Raw genomic sequence first — 19,709 nt, 5'->3', positions numbered from 1 at the left:
CTTTTATAAAAATTTATACTCTTTCTCTCTCTCTCTCTCTCTCTCTCTCTATATATATATATATATATATATATATATATATATATATATAATAAAACTCTAATTATTAATTAAAAATATTATTTTAGAATATTCAATTTAGTATCATCGGTTTACATGATTCCAACCTTCAAAATGTTTTATGAAATTGATTTAAAACCATAATTCAGGACACTTTTCGATTGAAACTTATGTCGAAATTATAATTTGAAAGGATAATTTTAGGATTAAACATGAAACAATTTTTTGTATAAGTTAAAAAATTATAATGACTTCCACCCAACCATATAAATATTATTCACTTTCGATTTAAAAGGACTCTTATGACTTTAAAACACATTTATATGGTTCGGAAAAGCATAACGCTACATAAATATAGATTCCGCTCTCAACTCAAATGGGCTCTTATGGCTTTAAAACACGTTTACATGATTCAAAAAAACATAACGATACATAAGTATATACTCCTTTTAACTAAGTAGACTCATTTTAAAGCCGTGAAAGTTCATTTAGACCCAGAGTATACAATATTTACATGGTTAGGTGTAAGTCGTTACAAATTGTATCAAAGTCAATTATTGATCATTGCATGAAAGTTTTTTTGGACCCATAAGGAATGTTTTTTTTTTTAACTCTGTAATCCTATGAGATACAACGAGGACATTGTGTTATATATAGAGGGTGTTTGTTATGTATTGCATCAATAGAGAAAAAAGTTTTTTTAACGCCATATAAGTATGATCTCTTCTTAACCTTATAGACATGTTTTAAACTTGTAAGAATTTTTTTAAGTCTAGAACGGATAATATCTATATGGTGTGAACTGTTTTAAATAATATCAAAATCGATCATCAACTACTATGTAAGGATTTGTTTGGTCTCATAATTCGAATGTCGTGTCTACACGGAAGGTTATTTATGATATCTTATATTAAGTAAGAGATAAAGTTCATAATGTTATATAAATATGGACTATTTTTTACCAAATAGACGTGTTTTAAAACTATAATAACTCATTTGAGTCAATTGCAAATAATATCTACATTGGGTGTGATTTTTTTACAAAAATATTGTCATATTTTTCATAACAAACTCTTTTGTAAATCCTAAGTTATTTTAATAAAATTAATCGAACATATATTTGTAAATATTCTAAGAGCAAATGAACCTAAATTATTCATTAATTTTTCCTATTGGAATTATTATTAATAAAACCACTCAAACATATATCTGTAGATTCTCGAGAACAAGTGGGCCTAAAATATTTACGATTATATAAAGAAAAAAATCAAATTAACGTCTTATTTGAATTTATTAAAAATATTTGTTTTTGACATATTTAAAAATTTATAAAATCTTACAAAGACACTAGTGGAAATTAATCCATAATAGTGTAATTTTATGAAATAAAATAATGATTAAAAAGCATTAAATTATTTAAAATGTAAATATGACAGCCAAGTCATTAATGAATAATTAATAATAATCATGAGACAAAAATAAAAAGAAAATAATAAATATCATATAAAAATAACAAAAAAAAATACCACATCGGGTGGCGCATAGGTGGGAAACATTTTTTTCCAATTTACGTCAGCAACAGACGATAATAACCAATTTCCCATTAAAACCTTAACAGAAAAAATATACCTGGCTACAGTAAACCCCCTTCAATCTCTCTCTCTCTCGTCATTTTCTCTAAAATTTTCCCACGCCAGAAGGCCTTCTGCTTTCTATCTTCAAACCCTGCGATCTCCGCCCTCCAGTCGCCGGGAAATCTCTCCGCCCACGCCGCGATTTCCTCCGATTTGGCGATTCATTTCCACAGGTATTGTGATTGATTATTATTCTTCTTCTTCTTCCGAATTTGATTCTGAGGATTTTTTGTTGGGTTGATCAACGGCTGCGATTGAACTTCGCTACTATGCGTCTATGGAATGGGGAGCTTTTGGGGGTGTTTCTGGTTTGGGTTTCGTTCACTTTTGCTTTGGATTGATCGTGTTTAGTTTGAGGTTAGGGTTTTATTTTTTAAATTTCTTGTTCGAATTTGGGTTTCGTTTTGTCTTCCCTGTGTTTGGATGTCGAGAAAATTGAGGCGAGGGGAAGATAATCGAGGGTTTGAGGTTTATATTTTGTGTTTTTTGTTCCTTTCTTTGTTAGAGCAGAATGGGAATACTTGTTTTAGGTTAAATGGAGACTGGGGGCTTCAATTTCTTGCCCTTTTTTCTGTATTTTCTCAGCAACCAAATGGAGTTTGTATATAAGTATTTTGAAGATGAAATGCACATAATTTTACTGCTGTTTTTCGCACTCCTGCATTGCTATTTATGTTTGGTAGTATTTTGGATTCCAAAGCCTATAAGTTGGAAAATATGATCCTCGTTTGGTTCAAACAATTGAATTTGGATGCGGCGTTGGAAATTTTTACTTGATCATGGATATATATAAAGCTGTGAATTTTGTGCTTTGTCTGGTTGCTGGGAGATACAAAAGAAAAGAAATTAGTAAATTTTAATCCTATTCTGATCCCTGAAAACCTAGTATCAATCCCACTGACCCTAATACTTGGCCAAGTTGTGATAATTTTGATTTCCTTTTCAGAAATTTGCTCAGTCTTCTTAGCAACCAAAAGGAAGGTCGTGAAAAGCATTATAGAGTTGATGTTTTGACTTTCTGCCACAAATTGTGAGATAAAGTTTGCTAATACTCTCTCTCTCAAAGAAGGCATAGAGGCGGAGCTGCAAGACAGTACGGGACTGCAAACAGGTAATATTGCATGGGTGGTCATGAGGGCTGGGCACAGCCCAATGGCTTTTCTCCAAATGGTCTATTGCCCAATGAAGCTGCCTCTGTGACTAGAGCACTTGACCAGGAGAGGTTGTCACTTGCTGAAGAGAGAACTAAACAGCTGATTGCCTGCATTCAGCCTAACCAACCCTCTGAGGAACGCAGAGAGGCTGTTGCGAGTTATGTGAAGAGTCTCATCATGAAATGCTTCTCTTGTAAGGTACCAATATCATTATTGTTGTTTTTATTAATGCTGTTGTTATCAGCACTATTATTATCACCATTGTTGCTATCATTTTGGATTGTTGATGCTGTTGTTATCAGCATTATTATTATCACCATTGTCATTGTTATTTTGGATTTTCATATTCCTTTTGTCCGACTGGGTGATGCTAAATAAAATGAATGAGTTTTGAGAATTGCATCCCTGAATAGTTACATGGTATAAAAGCCATAAATTTGCTATTTTTTCAATTGGTTGCATTTTGGCTTTGATTATGATGCATATTGTTACCACCCCCTTTAGTTGCTGCACAGCAAAGAGAGGAAGAAAATACAAATATCTTGTGTTCAAAAGATTGGGTTTTCCATATAGGCATGGTTTTTTCCTATCAAAAAAAAATATAGGCATGGTTTTTGTTGAATAGTTTATTTTTGGTTTGTCTAAGATCATGTATTTGAAAGTTAACAAGAAATATTTGAATTTTGTAGAAGTATGCTTAGAGGAACATTATTACAATTTTTTAGATGTTGCACTACCAGACAGGCATTGTTATAATTGAAGAATATATGTTGTTTGATTGGGAGAATTCCCATACATTGTTATTGTCTAAACCTTTTTCTGGATTATGACATGATTTTTAAGAAGCTTTACTTCTCTAGCATGGGTTATCTCAGAGTAAAATACATCATGTATGAGAACTTGACCTAACTTTAGCCAAACCTGTTATGTTTCTGGAGATAGTGATTTTATCATTCAAGAAACATGTCAAGGATAGTAATGTGAGCTTGTAACCTGAGAGGGGGCACTAAGGTGATTGGATGTTGTCTCGGCTGAGTTGGTAGGGTCTGATGGGGTTAATTATTACCTGTCCAAAAAACCATTTAAGAACATGGATATAATGGAGAAAACAACATTGGATCTCATGTTCATTGCCATAATTTGCACCATTTAGACTACTCTATGATTAGGAGATATAGGAGGTCTTTTTTGGCTTTTCTAAGTTGCACATCAAAAAAAGATAAGTATGTCCAAAATGTTAGCAATGCCCAGATAAAAAAATTTCAAATTTCCGAGCAATGTGTTATTTTTTATTTATTTATTTATTTTTAAGATTTAAGCTCTATTAGTAGACATTGTATCAAACCTCCTCTCTTCTCACTCATGGTTATCTGCCAATGCGCATTGTTTTCATATGTTGGACCTATCTAAAGCCACATGTGAAAATCTATCTTTTTGATTCCTGAATGTGTTATTTATAGGTGCAATAATGAAAAATAAGACCTTAGAATCCTTGATTGGAGAAACCGGAACTAGAGAGAAAAGACCGAAACTGGATGGGATCCTTTATTAATGACTTAAAGTTAACTAGAGTCACAACTTTCATCAAGGACTTTCTACTATAAATTATATATCATTTGTTCTTTTCCTTCAAATCAACCATAAAAGAGTAATTGAATAGTCTTGAGGAGAATTGTCATGGATGGGTTGACTAGCAGTAAAGCTCACCAAAGAAAACCTCAAAACAGGGTAATAGAAAGATTTGACATTCAATAACTAATATTTGGTATTAGATGGAAAAACTCATTAATATTTGGAAGAACAGTTAAATTCCTTACGAATCATAAGAGTACATACCAAATGGGCCAAGTTTGACCTAAATTGTGATCACTTGTCATGGTAAGTACCTATATATCTTTCATCTTTGAATTCTTTATTTAATTTTGTTGAAGTTCATTTGGGCCCTGCCATTCATCCATGAAGTTATGGGCTCTACTGATGTCATGTTGCATGAAATGATATCACAAACTGGTGAGACTATCAAGCATTTGTGCTTTCAAGCATGTCCCACTTGTGGAATCTATAGCACAAAAGGAGGGGAGAAAAGAGAGCTTTCTGCACTAATGTTGCCATGGATATCAAATAATTTGTTTAATTTTTTTTCCCGGGTTTTTGGGGCAACAGGTGTTCCCCTTTGGGTCTGTACCCCTCAAGACTTATCTACCAGATGGGGACATTGATCTAACAGCATTCAGTAAAAGCCCAAATTTGAAGGACACTTGGGCTAATGAGGTACGGGATATTCTAGAGAGAGAAGAAAAGAGTGGGGATGCTGAATTCCGTGTAAAAGAAGTTCAATACATCCAGGCAGAGGTATGTCCTATCTAGCACCATTGATGTTTCTGTTTCAACTATAGAATGTCTGTCTATGTTGCATTTAATTCACATTATCTGCTACTATGTCAACTACCGATGTGATTTCCTATCCATTTTCTATGTGATTGATACTTTTACAATCAAACACTGAGCATGTTAAAAGGCTCCTAAAATGTCCTCAAGTTCTGGACCATCCAGAGCAGGTTTTGGCTAGAATTTTATGGCATGGGTTCAGGATCCAGTCATTTGTTGACTTCCAAGTACCTTGGGTACCTGGTATAGTGGCATTTACAGTCCTTTTGTGTGGACAAGCATGCTTTTTGCCATTTTATGGTCAAATTGGAAGGACAGGCAGAATGTTGTCATGCTTTTTGCCACTTTACGGTCAAATTGGAAGGACTGGCAGAATGTTGTCTAATCCTTCTTGGCCATTTTTTCTATTTTATTTAAGAAGTATCTTACCAACAACTGATTAAGATGATCTTGTCATACATAAGCATATACATCTTATTGGGGTTGGCTCCTTCCAAGTGTTTGTTCAATGGATACGTTTGAGTAATGTAATAGGTGAAGCATAAGATATTTTTGGGTCCAATGTAAAAGCACACTCTTATATTTGTTGATTATAATTGGTGAGGAGAGTGAAGACTTTTGAGGCTATTGAATTGTATAGCTTGAAAGCAGTAAAGCTTCAAAAGGATCTTTGATGGTTGTTGTGGATATTATTCTCTTTTACTCCTCCAAAGTAAGTTAGTGGCATATACTTGAATAATGAAGTGACTTCCACTAATTAAAATGCTGACTGCACAAAATAAAGACAAGAATGGGACTTTGTGGCTTATTTGATGGAGACAGTGACAACCACCTTTAAAAGTTTATCAAAGGCGCAAACCCATCAAAAAAGTTTATAAAAGGCGCAAAGGAGTGGGCTTCAAGGCCCAAACTTTAATTTGGCACTCTGAATGATAACGGGTTTAGTTGGGATCTTATATAATTCAATATGGGTTCAATCTCAAAAGTACTTACCAGAAATCAAATTATAGGCCTAGTTATTGGTCATAAGTTACTACTTTAGTCATTAATATTGTCATTTTCCAAGAGTCTTTAATGTGGTCTGGCAATCAGTCTAAGTTTTGTTATTTTCAAGTTGCATTTCTAGTATGTAACTAGTTCCAAGGAGTTATAAGTCCCTAGAAAAGCTCTATATAGTAGTTGATTAGTTTTTTGAAAATGAGTAAATGATAAAATTTTGAGCAACCACTATTTTCTTTGTGTGATACAAAAAGCACTTGGGTGTGAAGCTTAAAGGTTTCTAGGAATGATTCCTAGAGTTCTTTCAACTACACCACTACTCTCCTTGCATTTTGCTTCTTGTCCTACATCAATTTTGGTATCAAAGCGAGGGTAATATCATGGCTACACGATCTAGAAGGAGTTTTAGAGGAAGACTAACTGATAGTCAATACCGATTTGGATGGTGGACCAGCTTAATATCCTTCACATTCGGCTAAGTAACATTGAGACTCGAACATCGTTTTGGACCTTTTTTAAAAGGGTCAAAACGACGTCGTTTTGGCCCGTTTTATTTTAAAAAGAACAGGCCAAAACGACGCCGTTTTGGCCCTGTTTTCCCTTCCAGCCCCCTTTTCTGGTTGTTTTCAACCCGACAACTCTTCCAAATTTTGCCATAGCCTCAGTCGTGCAGTGGAGAAGTGAAGAAGACGAAGAAGAGGAGGAAAAATAGGAGAAAAATATATATAAATTAGGGTGCGCCTCACTTCACTAAAGCCTGCGCCTTAGGTGTGCCTTGCGCCTCAGGCTCCAAGACTACTTTGCGCCTTGAGCCTTTTAAAACTATGGCCTAGTCAATGGTTATAAGTTACTACTTTCAGTCATTAATATTGTCATTTTCCAAGGGTCTTTAATGTGGTCTAGTAGTCAGTCCAAGTTTTGTTATTTTCAAGTTGCATTACTACCATGTAACTAGTTCCAAGGAGTTCTGAGTCCCTAGAAAAGCTCTACATAGTAGTTGATCAGTCTTTTGAAATGAATAAATGATTAAATTTCAAGCAGCCACTATTTTCTTTGTGTGATACAAAGAGCACTCGAGTGTGAAGCCTAAAGGTTTCTAGGAGAGATTCCTAGATTTCTTTCAATTACGCCGTTACTGTACTTGCATTTTACTTCCTGTCCTGCATCATTAGTATTGGATTAGAGTTTTCTCTTTCTAAATGCAATTTAGAGGAAGGATTTCCTCCAAGGCAAATGAGGATTGGCAGTCCACCACCATCCTCATCCCCCCCCCACCCCCGACCCATCCCAACACCCATATGTGATCCTATTCAATGTATCATTGGATGTTGTTGCAATTCTGCTCCATGCAATTGTGTATAGAACTTGTTATTTCCAATTTTTTGATATAGCCATGGTGTATATTTTATTTGTAATAGTTTCCTAAAATAAAATTCTTGAATGGCGAGATGTCAGCATGTTTTTTTTGTCTGTGTAGCATGGAAGTCCTCAATAAGAGAGAGGAGAGACATAGTCCATATTGTCTGTTCTGCTTGGCATTAGCCATATTGTCCCTTTCTCTATGTATTCAACTAGCTCAACTTGATACTGGGGTGTTTTTGCATTTTGGAGAGCTTGAGTGGGCCGTGTTTTAACTAATTACTTATCTCCATGCTTTTCTTTCGCTTACTTGCCATTGATCATTATGTTTAATTAGTTTGTAAATTCTGTGATACTGCTGTTGGATTTTCTAATTCCTAATATATAAATCTTTCTCAACTCTGTCTTCTTTCTGGTGCCTATCTATCTCTAGGTCAAGATAATAAAGTGCCTTGTGGAAAATATCGTAGTGGACATATCCTTTAACCAGCTTGGTGGGTTATGTACTCTTTGCTTCCTTGAGGAGGTGAGAGCCGTTATTGTTTTGGATACCAGACTCCAAAATTATTTTGGTGGATTCTAATGTGTACATCTCGTCTCTCTCTCATATAGTTCTCACTAAACAGTAACTTCCACTTTTGAAGGTTGACCATTTGATAAGCCAAAAGCACCTGTTCAAGCGCAGCATAATATTGATTAAAGCTTGGTGTTACTATGAGAGCCGTATTTTGGGCGCTCATCATGGACTTATTTCGACTTACGCTCTGGAGACATTGGTTTTGTACATATTTCGTGTTTTCAATAATTCCTTTGCTGGGCCACTTGAGGTGATACAGTGACATTTGTAATCTTTATCAATCTGTATTTGTTTTTGCCCAAGCCACCTGAATATTTTCCTTTACATGTACAGGTACTTTATCGTTTCCTGGAGTTCTTCAGTAAATTCGACTGGGAAAATTATTGTGTTAGTCTGTGGGGTCCAGTACCCATTAGTTCGCTTCCTGATGTGACAGGTACATGAGGGTTAACTATAAACTTTATGTATTTCCTGATAGAGTGACATTCATCATCAAATAAAGTTGGGTCATTTGATGCTGATTTTTCTTTTGAAAATACCTTACAGCGGACCCTCCTCGAAAGGATAGCGGGGAATTATTACTCAGCAAATTATTTCTTGATGCTTGTAGCTCTGTATATGCTGTTTTGCCCGTTGGACAAGAAAATCCAGAGCAGCCCTTCATTTCCAAATATTTTAATGTCATTGATCCATTGCGTACAAACAATAATCTTGGACGCAGTGTCAGTAAAGGTATTTAAGTTCTAAACTCAAGCTGAAATAATGTGTCACTTATGAACATCGTCCAGAACCACGACTGTTATTTATGATGCTGTTAGTAAGAATATAAATAACACCATGCTGTATGTTGCAAATGCCCAGCTGGCATCTGGGGTAAAGCTCATTTCATTTTCTTGCCATGCTTCCTATTTGATGTTTTAATTCTCTTGATATGGATGTTAGTGCTGGTTTAAACATTTTAGCTGCCTGATAAGATTTTATCCTACAAAATATTTGGAGCATTTTTCCCTCAATGGCCTTTCATCTGTTTGTTTCCTCAAACTGTTTGCTTTTATATTTTCATTCAGGTAACTTTTTTAGGATTCGTAGTGCTTTTGCTTTTGGGGCTCAAAGACTAGCCCGATTACTTGATTGTCCAAAGGACAATGTCATTGCGGAAGTCAACCAGTTTTTCATGAACACATGGGAAAGACATGGGAAAGGCGATCGCCCTGATGCACCTAGTCCTGATCTTTATGGTTTGCAACAGGCTAGCTCGAATCATATTGAAGGATCTGACGGTTTCAGGAGTAATCCAAACAGAAAGAAAATGAAAGAGAATTCTATTAGTCACGAGTCTGAGGTTGAGGTGACTCGTGGTTCTCATGCTTCTCACAGTGTTTCTTCACAGCATGGCAACTATTCATCAAAACAAATTTCTAGGACTGCTGCTGTATATGCTGCTTCTCATACTCAAAACCAGAAGGCCTATGCCAACTTAACTAGCTCAATTACTGCCGATCAGAATCATCAGACTGCACAGAGTACAAGTTCCAATGAGAACATTCATACTGACAAGGGGAGAAGTTCTAGACCAGATTACTTGGGAAATGAAGTGCATGCCAGATATCAGTTTGCCAGGACGCATTCTAGTCCTGAGCTTACTGATGCATCTAGCGATGTTCCATCCAGAGGAAGGCGTAACAGGACATCAGAAACAGGAAAAGGCCAGACAGTTCCTGCAAGGTCTGATTATAGCAGGAGAAGAAACTTGGGTTCTGAAGTTCCAGACTACCATAGTGCTAGATCTTCAACTGAAAATTCACCATCTTCAAGGCATGGCTCATCCCATCGAAGTATTGATGCTGCTGTCAATTCAAATAGTGCTTCTAATAGCTATCATGGTGAATCTGGCTTAAGTACCGTAGGAGAAGACCATCCTTCTGTTGCTGAAACCATGCAGATGCACCAGGAAGAGCAAGATCGTGTAAACATGATGGCTTCCAGGGTTCATGGTTTTAGTGGACAGATACAGATGCCAGTAAATCTAGCTTCTGCTCATCTGCCGGTTCCAATATCGCCTTCTATTTTAGCTTCACTAGGACATGCTCACAGAAATGTGGCTGGTATGATTCCAACAAATATGGCTTCATTTGGGCCTCCTTGGGGCTCAAATATTCATTATTCTCAAGGTTTAACTTCTTTGCCAGTTTCTCAATATTTTCCTAGTGTAGGAATGACCTCAAATAAAGAAATGGTTGAACCGCTTGATGATAATTTGGGATCAACTGAAATTAATCAGGAGAATAATGATCATGGTTTCTGGTCTGAGCGTGACTCAGATTCCATGAGAGACTTTGATCCTGATAATGGAAATTCAGTGGGGTTTAACATTGGTACCTCATCTCGACCAAGCAGCTCTGACAATTATTTAATGAAAGCTCAAGGAGTAACAAAAGGAAACAGAGGGTTAATCAGGGAAAACTATGGCGACAATTCCCAATATCAAAACATCAAAGGAACTGATGTTTACTCTGCTGCCAGTTCACGATCTATACCTGCTTCCCAGGCCCCTCCTGCAAGAAGCAAGTTGTCTTCTGAAGGTTCCTGGGATGAATCACCTTCAAAGGTTTCAAGGTCAGCAAGGGACAGACGGGGAAGGAGAACTGCTCCTTCTGCAGAACCTTCTACCACGTATAGGTCAGGTAAGAATGGGCGGCAATATGAGGGTGAATTGGCTGAGCATGTTTCTTCTCTGCCAGATAATGACAGCAGAAACTGGATTCAATTGTCAATGGCAGGCACTGAGGGGGCAGAAAGTACAGTTTCTGGAACTGTTGATTCTTCACATGTTCGTACTAACTTAATTCCTGGTTATGAACCTGCACAGATGAGTGGATCAAGTTCAATGCTTCCCATTACTCCAATGCTTGTGGGTTCCGATTCAAGACAGAGAGGAGCTGATAACCATGGAATGGTACCTGTTGCATTTTATCCCATGGGGCCACCGATTCCTTTTGTAGCAATGCTTCCTTTTCCTGTATATAATTTCCCAAATGAGATGGGAAATTCCAGTTCATCAACAAGCCATTTAGATGGGGATGAGGAGTTTAGTAACTCTAATGCAAGCCAGTCTGATCAGAACTTGGATTCACCTGAGAACCTTGATCAGTCAGAGATCTTCAATAATTTGAATTCTATGAAAGGGCCTGCTTCTATGGAGCCTTCTGAAGAGCACGAGTCAGACATTCTGGACAGTGATTTTCCTCGTCATTTGCAGAATCTGCGAGAGGGGCAGCTTTGCCTGAATACCAGAAATCATGAGCCTTGGCTTTATCCTTCTGTTATGCCACCCATGTATTTTCAGGGTCCATGGGACAGTCCTGGAAGACCTCTATCTACAAACATGAACCTCTTTGCACAGCTTATGGGTTATGGTCCTCGCCTCATTCCTGTTTCACCTCTCCAGCCTGGGTCTAATAGGCCTACTGGTGTTTATCAACATTATGGTGATGAAGTTCCTAGATATCGTGGTGGGACTGGGACTTACTTGCCAAATCCTGTAAGTTTTCTGTCTCAAAAAAGTTGTTAATTTTATGAATGTGGTTTCGACTTTATGTTCAATACTTTGGTGATTTGAATTAGAAACTTTGTTTTTATTTCTATGAATGTGGTTTACAATTTATGTTGGTGATTTGAGTTACCACTTTGGTGCCATGTTATCGAAACCTTGCCCAGGCAAGTAGGATGAAAGGATAAGTGATGAGTGCGTAAGCTCTGTCAAGACAGGAACTAGTCTTTGTTCAATATCTTTCCTTATCTCAATTGAGCTATATTCATTGTTTGTTACTTTATTTAACAAACTACACTTATTTGACTCATATTGAAGAGTGTAGACTCCCTCTCTCCCTCCCTCCCTCCCTCTCTCTCTCTGCATTCAAACTACACTTAATTGACTCAAATTGATGGGTGTCAACACTCTCCTCCCTCCCTCCCTCCCTGAGAGAAAAATATTCGGTTATCTAAGAAGTTAAGATGTTCTTGGTGAGTTGTATTTTTGGGCATTTCAGGTGATTTTTGAACTATTTTGATATTCTTTTCATGTAAAATTGTTTCCTTAATGTCAGATTGTTAGCTTCTGGCTGCTGCTGCCTATTGAAATTAGGGTGTGGTTTTCATGTATGTCTTTCTTTCTTTTGTTGTAGATACTCTTTGTTTAAATATATAACAAGTTGTGATATTCTCTTAATGCTTGTTTCATATTGTTGAACTTCCATAAACCTAATGCATGTTTTTGAATGTTATGATTTTTATTGCCTTTTGTTTTGTGTCCCTGCAAGGACCCAAACATGGAATCTCCCACATCCCCATCCTAACCTCTTTCCACTTGATCCAGCTCTCTAGAGCAATTTTATGTTGCCATTTTCATCAGGAATTGATTCCTTTTCCTTTTTAATTTCTCCTTTTTTCAGAAGATTTCTTTTAGGGACCGGCAATCTTCAAATACCAGAAACCACAGGGGGCATTATGGTTACGATAGGAAGGATCACCATGGTGACAGGGACGGAAACTGGAACATCAACTCTAAGCCACGATTTTCTGGTCGTGCTCAAGGTCGGAACCAAGTTGATAAGCCAAACTCAAGGATTGATCGGTCAACCTCAAGTAACAGCCAATCTGATAGATCATGGGATACATTCAAGCATGAACCTTTCCCCTCATATCACTCCCAAAACGGTCCTCTTAGCTCCTCAAACTCCACTAACCGTGGTTCTGCCAATATGGCATATGGCATGTATCCAATGCCAGTCATGAATCCAAATGGTGTTTCTCCATCTGGAACTGGTGTGCCCCCTGTAGTTATGCTGTATCCATATGACCAGAACATGGGCTATGCGTCTCCAACTGATCAGCTTGAGTTTGGGTCTCTTGGGCCTGTTCATTTCTCAGGTATAAATGAAGTGTCTCAACTCAGTGAAGTTTCATCAAGGGGGGTCAATGATTTGCAAAATTTCCAAGGAGATTCTGCACTTTCTTCACCAGATCAGCCCTCTTCGCCCAAGATTCAAAGGTAAATTCTCTTCCAGTTCATCTAAAGTTGCTGCGAGTAATAGGCAGATAACACCACCAAAGTTTCTCAGAGGTTCCTTTCAACCCATATGTTTGTTTCTTCCATCGCCTGGGGCTTCACACAGGTGGAATATTTCCATGTGTCCCTTCATTCTTTACTTCACGTAGTTTAGCATCCCTGTTTTTCTGGCGGCCATGATTTATTTTGATACATGAGTGGACCTTGAGAGTTCTGTTTTGGCCTGATCAGCAGTAACTTTACATTCCTACTTGGAAAAGCATTCCATTTCCATTTCTATCATTTTGTTCCTACCATTTTCTTGGTCTTGCTCATGATATTGTTGATGTATTGTCCTTACAGGGGGACTTAACTGTTTCAGCAGAACCTTGACCCAGAGGAATCAACAGTTGAAGGAAGAACTGCCACAACCTTCTCTTCCCGAACCAAGGAGATATTGTGGGAGGCAGCAACTACAATGATAAGCCCTCCCATTACAAGACTGCCTGGTTTATGGCCAACCCAAGGGAAATATCAGTCTTCTTCATTCATCCATCGACTGATCTCAGGTAAATGACCATTAAGTAACACAACCCACTGGTCATTTGCACTCTACAGAATCAGATAGATTTTACCTGCAACCATTTGTGGTAGAAGCGGAATAGGGGAAGGGAAGGTATTGGCTTGATTTCTTTAAAACAGGGTCGGGGAGCAGCCAGAGTTGGCCATGGTACAGAAGTGGGATGACAAAGATGAGGAAGCCAGAGGTTTGTAGTGTCTTTACTCCCGAGGGTTCTGCAGTTAACCCATTAACTTAGGATCTGATCTCCTTTCAGGTAAAAGCACTAAAGGTTTTACTTTCCTTCTTCATATCACAGACTTGCTCTGTTCTATATGTATTATTAGTATTTCGGATTTCCCCCCAATCACAAATAACTCATGTTCAATTGTCCATTAGGGTGACCCCCCTCTGTTTTAGCCCTGTTTCAAATGGCATAATGTAGAATTATCAATGTCAAGAGATAAATTAGATAAACAAAATTCTTAATCCTTATTACTTTTGACACATTTTCTGAATGATATCTTACGTGTTGATTATTTTGCATTAAACCCAGGCTAAGAAATCAGCTAATCAAGCGCAACCTGGGTTGATCTTGGGTCTTCAATCTTGACCAAAATTTTGGTCATCTTGTGTTTTGGCATGGTTTGTGTTTTTTACATTACGGTTAGTCTGTGTTTATATAAGCATTTTGTGCTGTTTAATTAGTCTGTTCTTATTTTGCTTTCCAATTAGGAGAGGTCAATTATCTGGTAACCGTATCACAGAAGACTGCTCCTCTTGGGAAGTTCTTTTCCTCATTTATACATAAACTCCATGGCTATCATGGTAAAGCTTGAAAGCCACTAGGGTTTGAGGTTTTTGGGGAAAAATTCGTTGTGATGGAGATTTGCCAATGTGGAGTTTGTGTCTAGAAAAGCTACAAGCTATTTGGACAAAATTTCTTTCCCTGGCAAACAGCCTGTAGAAGCAATTGGAGTTCAAATTTTGGCCTTGTGTGAATTTCTTCTACTATTTCTTTCTTGTAAGATTGGCCACACTTAATGCGTATGCATTTTCATGTCCTGAGTCTCCCACCGATTGGTTTCAATAATTACAATTACTATGAATTAAAATTGGGAAATTGCACCTCGTTTTGAAAACACTAATATGAAACCTTCATTTTTTTATATATAAAGGTGTCATATATTTATTTTTTAAAATAAAAATTAATTAAAAATACCTAAAATGTGTCCTTTTTGTTTTATTGTGACAAAAAAACTACTTTTTTTTTTGTTTTAATGAATATAAAATTATTTATTAAACAAAGGGTCTAAGGTTTTGTCTGGAAATTACTTTTGAAATAATTTTCTATCTTTTATGATAAAAAAAATAATTTTTTAATTTATCTTTGATAATTTTATTTTATTTTATAAAAAAATGTAGTTTTTCAATAATTTAACACTATTTGACAACAAGTTTTAAGTGTTTTCAATTAAATTTCATAGAATAAATTTTAATTTATTTTTATATATTATATTAGTTTTTAAAGCAATGATTAGAAATGTTGTGATCACTTTACGTACTTTTCATCATATATATATTTGAGAAAATTGCTTCTAATTAAACACTAAACATTAAGATGTACTCTCATTCATGAGAAACTGAACTACAAGCTGAAACATACACATGGATGCTTTCATACTACACAAAACAAATATGGATCGCCTAATAAATAATAACACATTGAAACCTACTCGAACCCCACCACCCTTTTTTTTCTTTTCCCCCAAACATATATTTCCTTCACCTATCTCTATAATTGAGCCTTCTTATAAACCCTATCTACAAGACCCCAAAAGGGCCAAAACTCTTTCTCTTTGTTTTCCCCCTGTTTTTGTAAACGCCTAAAACCCAGCTCTAATCAACAGAATGACCAGAAAATGAGTTCCTCCATTTTGCAAGATGAGTTAAGAAGGATAAAACCTCTGATGGGTCGCGGAGAGAATACGCAGCTTTGGTTTCCTTTGGAGTGGACGACACAATGATCGGATACCCTTCTCCTCTCCTCCGTATAACCTTCAACAAATACTACCACATTATACAATGCCACTTTGCCAATTGCCACTATCTTTTATGTTGATCTCAAATGAAAATAGAGAATACCTTAAAAGCATCTTCATCAGTTCGATCATCTCCAATGTACAATGGGAGAACATCGCTCGAGTCACTGAACCCTAGAGTGTCCAGTAAATACTCCAACGCACACCCTTTGTCCCATTTGATGGATGGTCGAATTTCCATGACCTGCCCATCATCATATCACACTCAGTAACCAACCAAGTTTTTGCCCTTCATAAACTTCATCACATAAAAAACTTGAGATTTTCTGCACCTTTTTACCACTTGTCAGGCGAAATTCGGGATAATTTTTAACCACAGACTTCACCTTCTCCTCCAAGGTGTCATAGTCCTACACATGTTAACAATCAACAATCAACAATCAATTGAAACAAGGACTCACAATCTTTTAGTAGCGAAAGTTGAAGCTCATGTACAGATTTCTTATGAAATCATGAGGATTGAAGTTTGATTACCTTTTCATGAACTCTACGAAAATGCACTGAAATGCAAAATCTATTATCTTCTATCAGGGCACCTTCTATTTTCTGGGTTTTTTCCTCCAACACATTGGATATCTGTTATGAAAACATTTATGAATCCATGGAGGGTGATAAGTACATTGAGGGACATGCAGAGGAAAATTAATTGGAGGCATACCTTTTGGATTGCAGGCAAGAAATCTTTAGCGGGTTGGAATAGGATTACTTCATGGCCCTACATTACACAGATTGATCTCTCTAATTTTTATAATAAAAATATCAAAAAAGATAAAATAAAAATTAAAAAAAAAATGAAGAAAAAAGGTAATATGATTGGAAATAAAGTTGACCTGTTTATCAAGGGCTTTGATTTGGTACTGCGCATCACAGGATTTAACTTGGTGTGGTGGACCCATTATGTCCATCCCATGGCTCCCAGCATAGTATACCTCTGTTAACTGTACAAATTCATACACCTAGACAAGACCCATATTCACTTGTTAATTGTTATTACAAAATTCAGCCTTAAATTCAATTAAAATCTTATAATATGCTTCACCAATGGTGTAATAATCCATAAAAATTAGAAAGAAATTTGGCTGGAAATCAGTGAAAATTGTCAAAATCCTCAGATGAATAAGCAGATTTTACCTTCTCTCGGCTTCGACCACTAATAATGGCGGTTGGAAAGTTTTTTGCGATTTCACGTACAGCGGAACGCATCTAATTATAAGATAATGGAAGGATGAGAGCGGGGAGGAGAGGGTAGAGTGGTTTAGGGTGCAGGGTAAGATTAAGAAGACAAAGATTATGTACCTCATCAGACATGAAAGCAAGATCAGGATCGTCCACTATTGGTGAGAGGGTCCCATCATAATCTAAAAACACAACGATGGACTTCCCTTTTGCTTTGCTCACCATCTGATCAAACGAGGTTATTGCTGATGGGTGTTCCATCTGATGACATTTCATAATTAGAAAAAGGGCGAATTATTAAAGTTGAAAACCAACAAGAGGTTTGACTTGACCTAACCTATGTGTATGCTTTCACTAGTATCCCTTACCATCCAAGACTTGTAACATTCATCAGAGAGGCCATTAGTGGTAGCATCACAATCATCATTCTTAACCCTTGTCATTGTTTCCTTATTCTGCGAATTCCCCGCTTTCAGGAATCCAAATGCCTTCCAAACCTTTAACAAATTTCTCCTCATTCTCTATTTTACTAACAAAAAATGAAAATGATATGTTATTTTTGGATACCAATTTACATATATACTAAATATTAATGAATCCAATCCATAAGCAAAATGTTATAAGAATAAAATTATTAAGATAGATTTTCTTATACAAAAAAAACAAAAAAAAAAATCCCTCTCATTCTAAGCTTAAAAAAGAGGTTTGGGCTTGCTAAAAGGTAACCAAACACGACCTTAATTGCAGAGCAATTAACAAGATATTGGTGGTAGCTAAAAACCTAAAAGTATTTTATCTGCCTAGGCCCAGTTGGTTGACTCAGGCCCATGTCAAGACGTTCTCAATGATGGGCTGGGCTACGTACCTGAAAGGCTGAGACCCAGTTATTCGCTCTAGGTAACTCTTGTAACTTTAGACTGCTTCTCTGCGTCCTTTGACCTGCAATTAGACCAAAATCAGTCCACAAAAGAGAGCTCATGAATAGATCAGCAATTTTCGGCATAAGTCGCAAGTGGGCTAAGGTCCACATCTTCAAGGCTTTACTAAAGCCCACCTTTGAGGTCCATGTTACACTGAGCCATATGCCCAACCTTTTTATCCATAAAAAATGTGGGACCCACAATGACAATGTTCTCAAAGCATTTTTCTTATTATTATTATTACATTTTAATTTATATTAGGAAATGATATCTTTGTTTTGTTTTGTTTTTGGAATGTGAAAAATACTAAAGTACCTAATTATTATCTTCATTGATGAATATTTTGTAGTGAAATATAAGCCGTTGGATGAGGGTAGAAAACAATGTGACCGAAGTAGAAGTCTACAAAATACATTTGACATTATTTGATTAGTGGTGGGTATTAGGACCTAGGATTAGACACGCTAGACTTCATCGGATAATGTGGCCTTCTGTTAATGGTCAAAAGTTAGGCTATGAGAACCAGAAAGACTTGGCCCATGTTTATAAGGCCTTGACTGTACAGGCCTAGCGGGCTAAAAGGCCCAATTACAATTAGATCCACATAAATAATAATAACAGTAAAAATAATAAAGAGAAAAATAGCTCCTAGGAATAATTCAGAGTTCCTGTTTGACTTGAAAGAAAAAACAAAAGGTCTCTTTTATTTCCACAAGAAAAATGAAAATCACTTTCACCCATGAAAAACACAACAAAATATGGGTCAAAGACATATTCATAGGCAACTTCCAAGCAATTGTGTGTTAAGACTTAAGACCACCACACAACAGGTGTTAATCATTAGAGGGGTGGGCCCAGTGGAGATAAATTTAGTTTAAGAGACGTCGTTTTCCAAAGGAAACCTTTTCGAAATATGAATGGAGAAAAGGCAGGAAGAGAACAAAATAAACAATAACAGGATCGAATAAGTTAAATAGGGATGACTCGGACATTACAGGGCTAATTATGAAAGTAAATGTATCTTAGTAGGGTTCAATCAGCTGATTCAGATGACTATGACATGACCTGTGAAACATAAAATAATCCATTATATTTTAGCTTTACTCGTCCTACCTCATTCCAACTCCTCATCTAGTCAATGGAATTGAAATCACGCACTGGTGTTGTATAGGATTCCTACCGATCTTGGAAAATAATGAGAGAGAGAGAGAAAAAAAAAAGATAGAAATAATACCAATTTCTATAATTCAACATGCAAGCTCTCTTACCCCCTTTAACGAAACTCGTTACAAAATTTTACAAAATTTTAAAATCGAAAGACACCATCTATCCATTAAGATATCGTAAGTTATATCTTATCGAATTTTACAAACTTTAAAATACATTTATATGATCTAGAGAAATCAAAAGTCGGCCACTATATATAAAATATGAAAGATTTTCGTTGCATAATTGAAAACCACTATAATAATACAAGTCTTTTCCCGAGCAAAAATGGGGAAACAACTTCCACCCCGTTTTTATAATAAAGTGAAGTTCAATTTCGTCATCATTATTCTAACAAGGGATTTCCTATGATGCAACTGCATGTTACCTGCAATCCAGAGGTAATAAAATGAATCAAACACAAGTTCCATGTGGAAAAACCTTTTAGGGACAAAAAGAAAGGAAATTAAAGTATATTTTCAAAATGTTCAAAAAATTAATTAAAGTATAAGTTGATACGTACTATAA

General features: G+C 36.4%; 2 protein-coding genes across 4 annotated transcripts; one reads left to right on the top strand and one right to left on the bottom strand.

Annotated features, from left to right (window-relative positions):
• Window positions 1–1,678: 1,678 nt before the first annotated feature.
• LOC100248390 (uncharacterized) lies at window positions 1,679–14,328 on the top strand. 3 transcript variants are annotated; one of them, XM_010664271.3, is made up of 10 exons: window positions 1,679–1,867; window positions 2,641–3,046; window positions 5,012–5,200; window positions 8,028–8,120; window positions 8,239–8,421; window positions 8,505–8,607; window positions 8,718–8,903; window positions 9,239–11,712; window positions 12,626–13,221; window positions 13,582–14,328. In XM_010664271.3, exons 2-10 carry the CDS (start codon window positions 2,816–2,818, stop codon window positions 13,589–13,591), a joined length of 4,065 nt encoding a protein of 1,354 aa, XP_010662573.1. In that variant the 5' UTR covers window positions 1,679–1,867; window positions 2,641–2,815; the 3' UTR covers window positions 13,592–14,328. The 3 variants fall into 3 exon arrangements, with proteins under 3 accessions (XP_010662573.1, XP_010662571.1, XP_010662572.1); XM_010664269.3 differs by having other exon boundaries at window positions 12,623–13,221; XM_010664270.3 differs by having other exon boundaries at window positions 1,680–2,051; window positions 12,623–13,221.
• A 1,051-nt stretch (window positions 14,329–15,379) lies between these two features.
• On the bottom strand, window positions 15,380–18,000 carry LOC100258645 (trehalose-phosphate phosphatase B). The gene is made up of 10 exons (XM_010664272.3): window positions 17,921–18,000; window positions 17,424–17,584; window positions 17,176–17,316; window positions 17,011–17,082; window positions 16,710–16,835; window positions 16,538–16,594; window positions 16,354–16,455; window positions 16,152–16,229; window positions 15,923–16,063; window positions 15,380–15,835 (listed from the first exon to the last, which is right to left on the bottom strand). Exons 2-10 carry the CDS (start codon window positions 17,571–17,573, stop codon window positions 15,677–15,679), a joined length of 1,026 nt encoding a protein of 341 aa, XP_010662574.1. The 5' UTR covers window positions 17,574–17,584; window positions 17,921–18,000; the 3' UTR covers window positions 15,380–15,676.
• Window positions 18,001–19,709: the final 1,709 nt, after the last annotated feature.

This window comes from Vitis vinifera, chromosome 16, assembly GCF_030704535.1.
Source record: "Vitis vinifera cultivar Pinot Noir 40024 chromosome 16, ASM3070453v1".
NCBI classification, from domain to species: domain Eukaryota; kingdom Viridiplantae; phylum Streptophyta; class Magnoliopsida; order Vitales; family Vitaceae; genus Vitis; species Vitis vinifera.
The sequence above is the reverse complement of the archived record's forward strand: the minus strand, read 5'-3'. Positions and strand labels throughout refer to the sequence as shown.

What these genes read in the sequence shown, in the direction of transcription:
- LOC100248390 (XM_010664269.3), top strand. Translation starts at nt 2,816, where the DNA reads ATGGGTGGTCATGAGGGCTGGGCACAGCCCAATGGCTTTTCTCCAAAT. An exon ending in TTCAATACATCCAGGCAGAG is followed by an intron (nt 5,201 to 8,027) that starts GTATGTCCTATC and finishes ATCTATCTCTAG; the next exon opens with GTCAAGATAATAAAGTGCCT. An exon ending in CCTTTGCTGGGCCACTTGAG is followed by an intron (nt 8,422 to 8,504) that starts GTGATACAGTGA and finishes TTACATGTACAG; the next exon opens with GTACTTTATCGTTTCCTGGA.
- LOC100258645 (XM_010664272.3), bottom strand. Translation starts at nt 17,573, where the DNA reads ATGAGGAGAAATTTGTTAAAGGTTTGGAAGGCATTTGGATTCCTGAAA. An exon ending in TTGCTTTCATGTCTGATGAG is followed by an intron (nt 17,083 to 17,175) that starts GTACATAATCTT and finishes TCTTATAATTAG; the next exon opens with ATGCGTTCCGCTGTACGTGA. An exon ending in TCTTGCCTGCAATCCAAAAG is followed by an intron (nt 16,456 to 16,537) that starts GTATGCCTCCAA and finishes TTTTCATAACAG; the next exon opens with ATATCCAATGTGTTGGAGGA.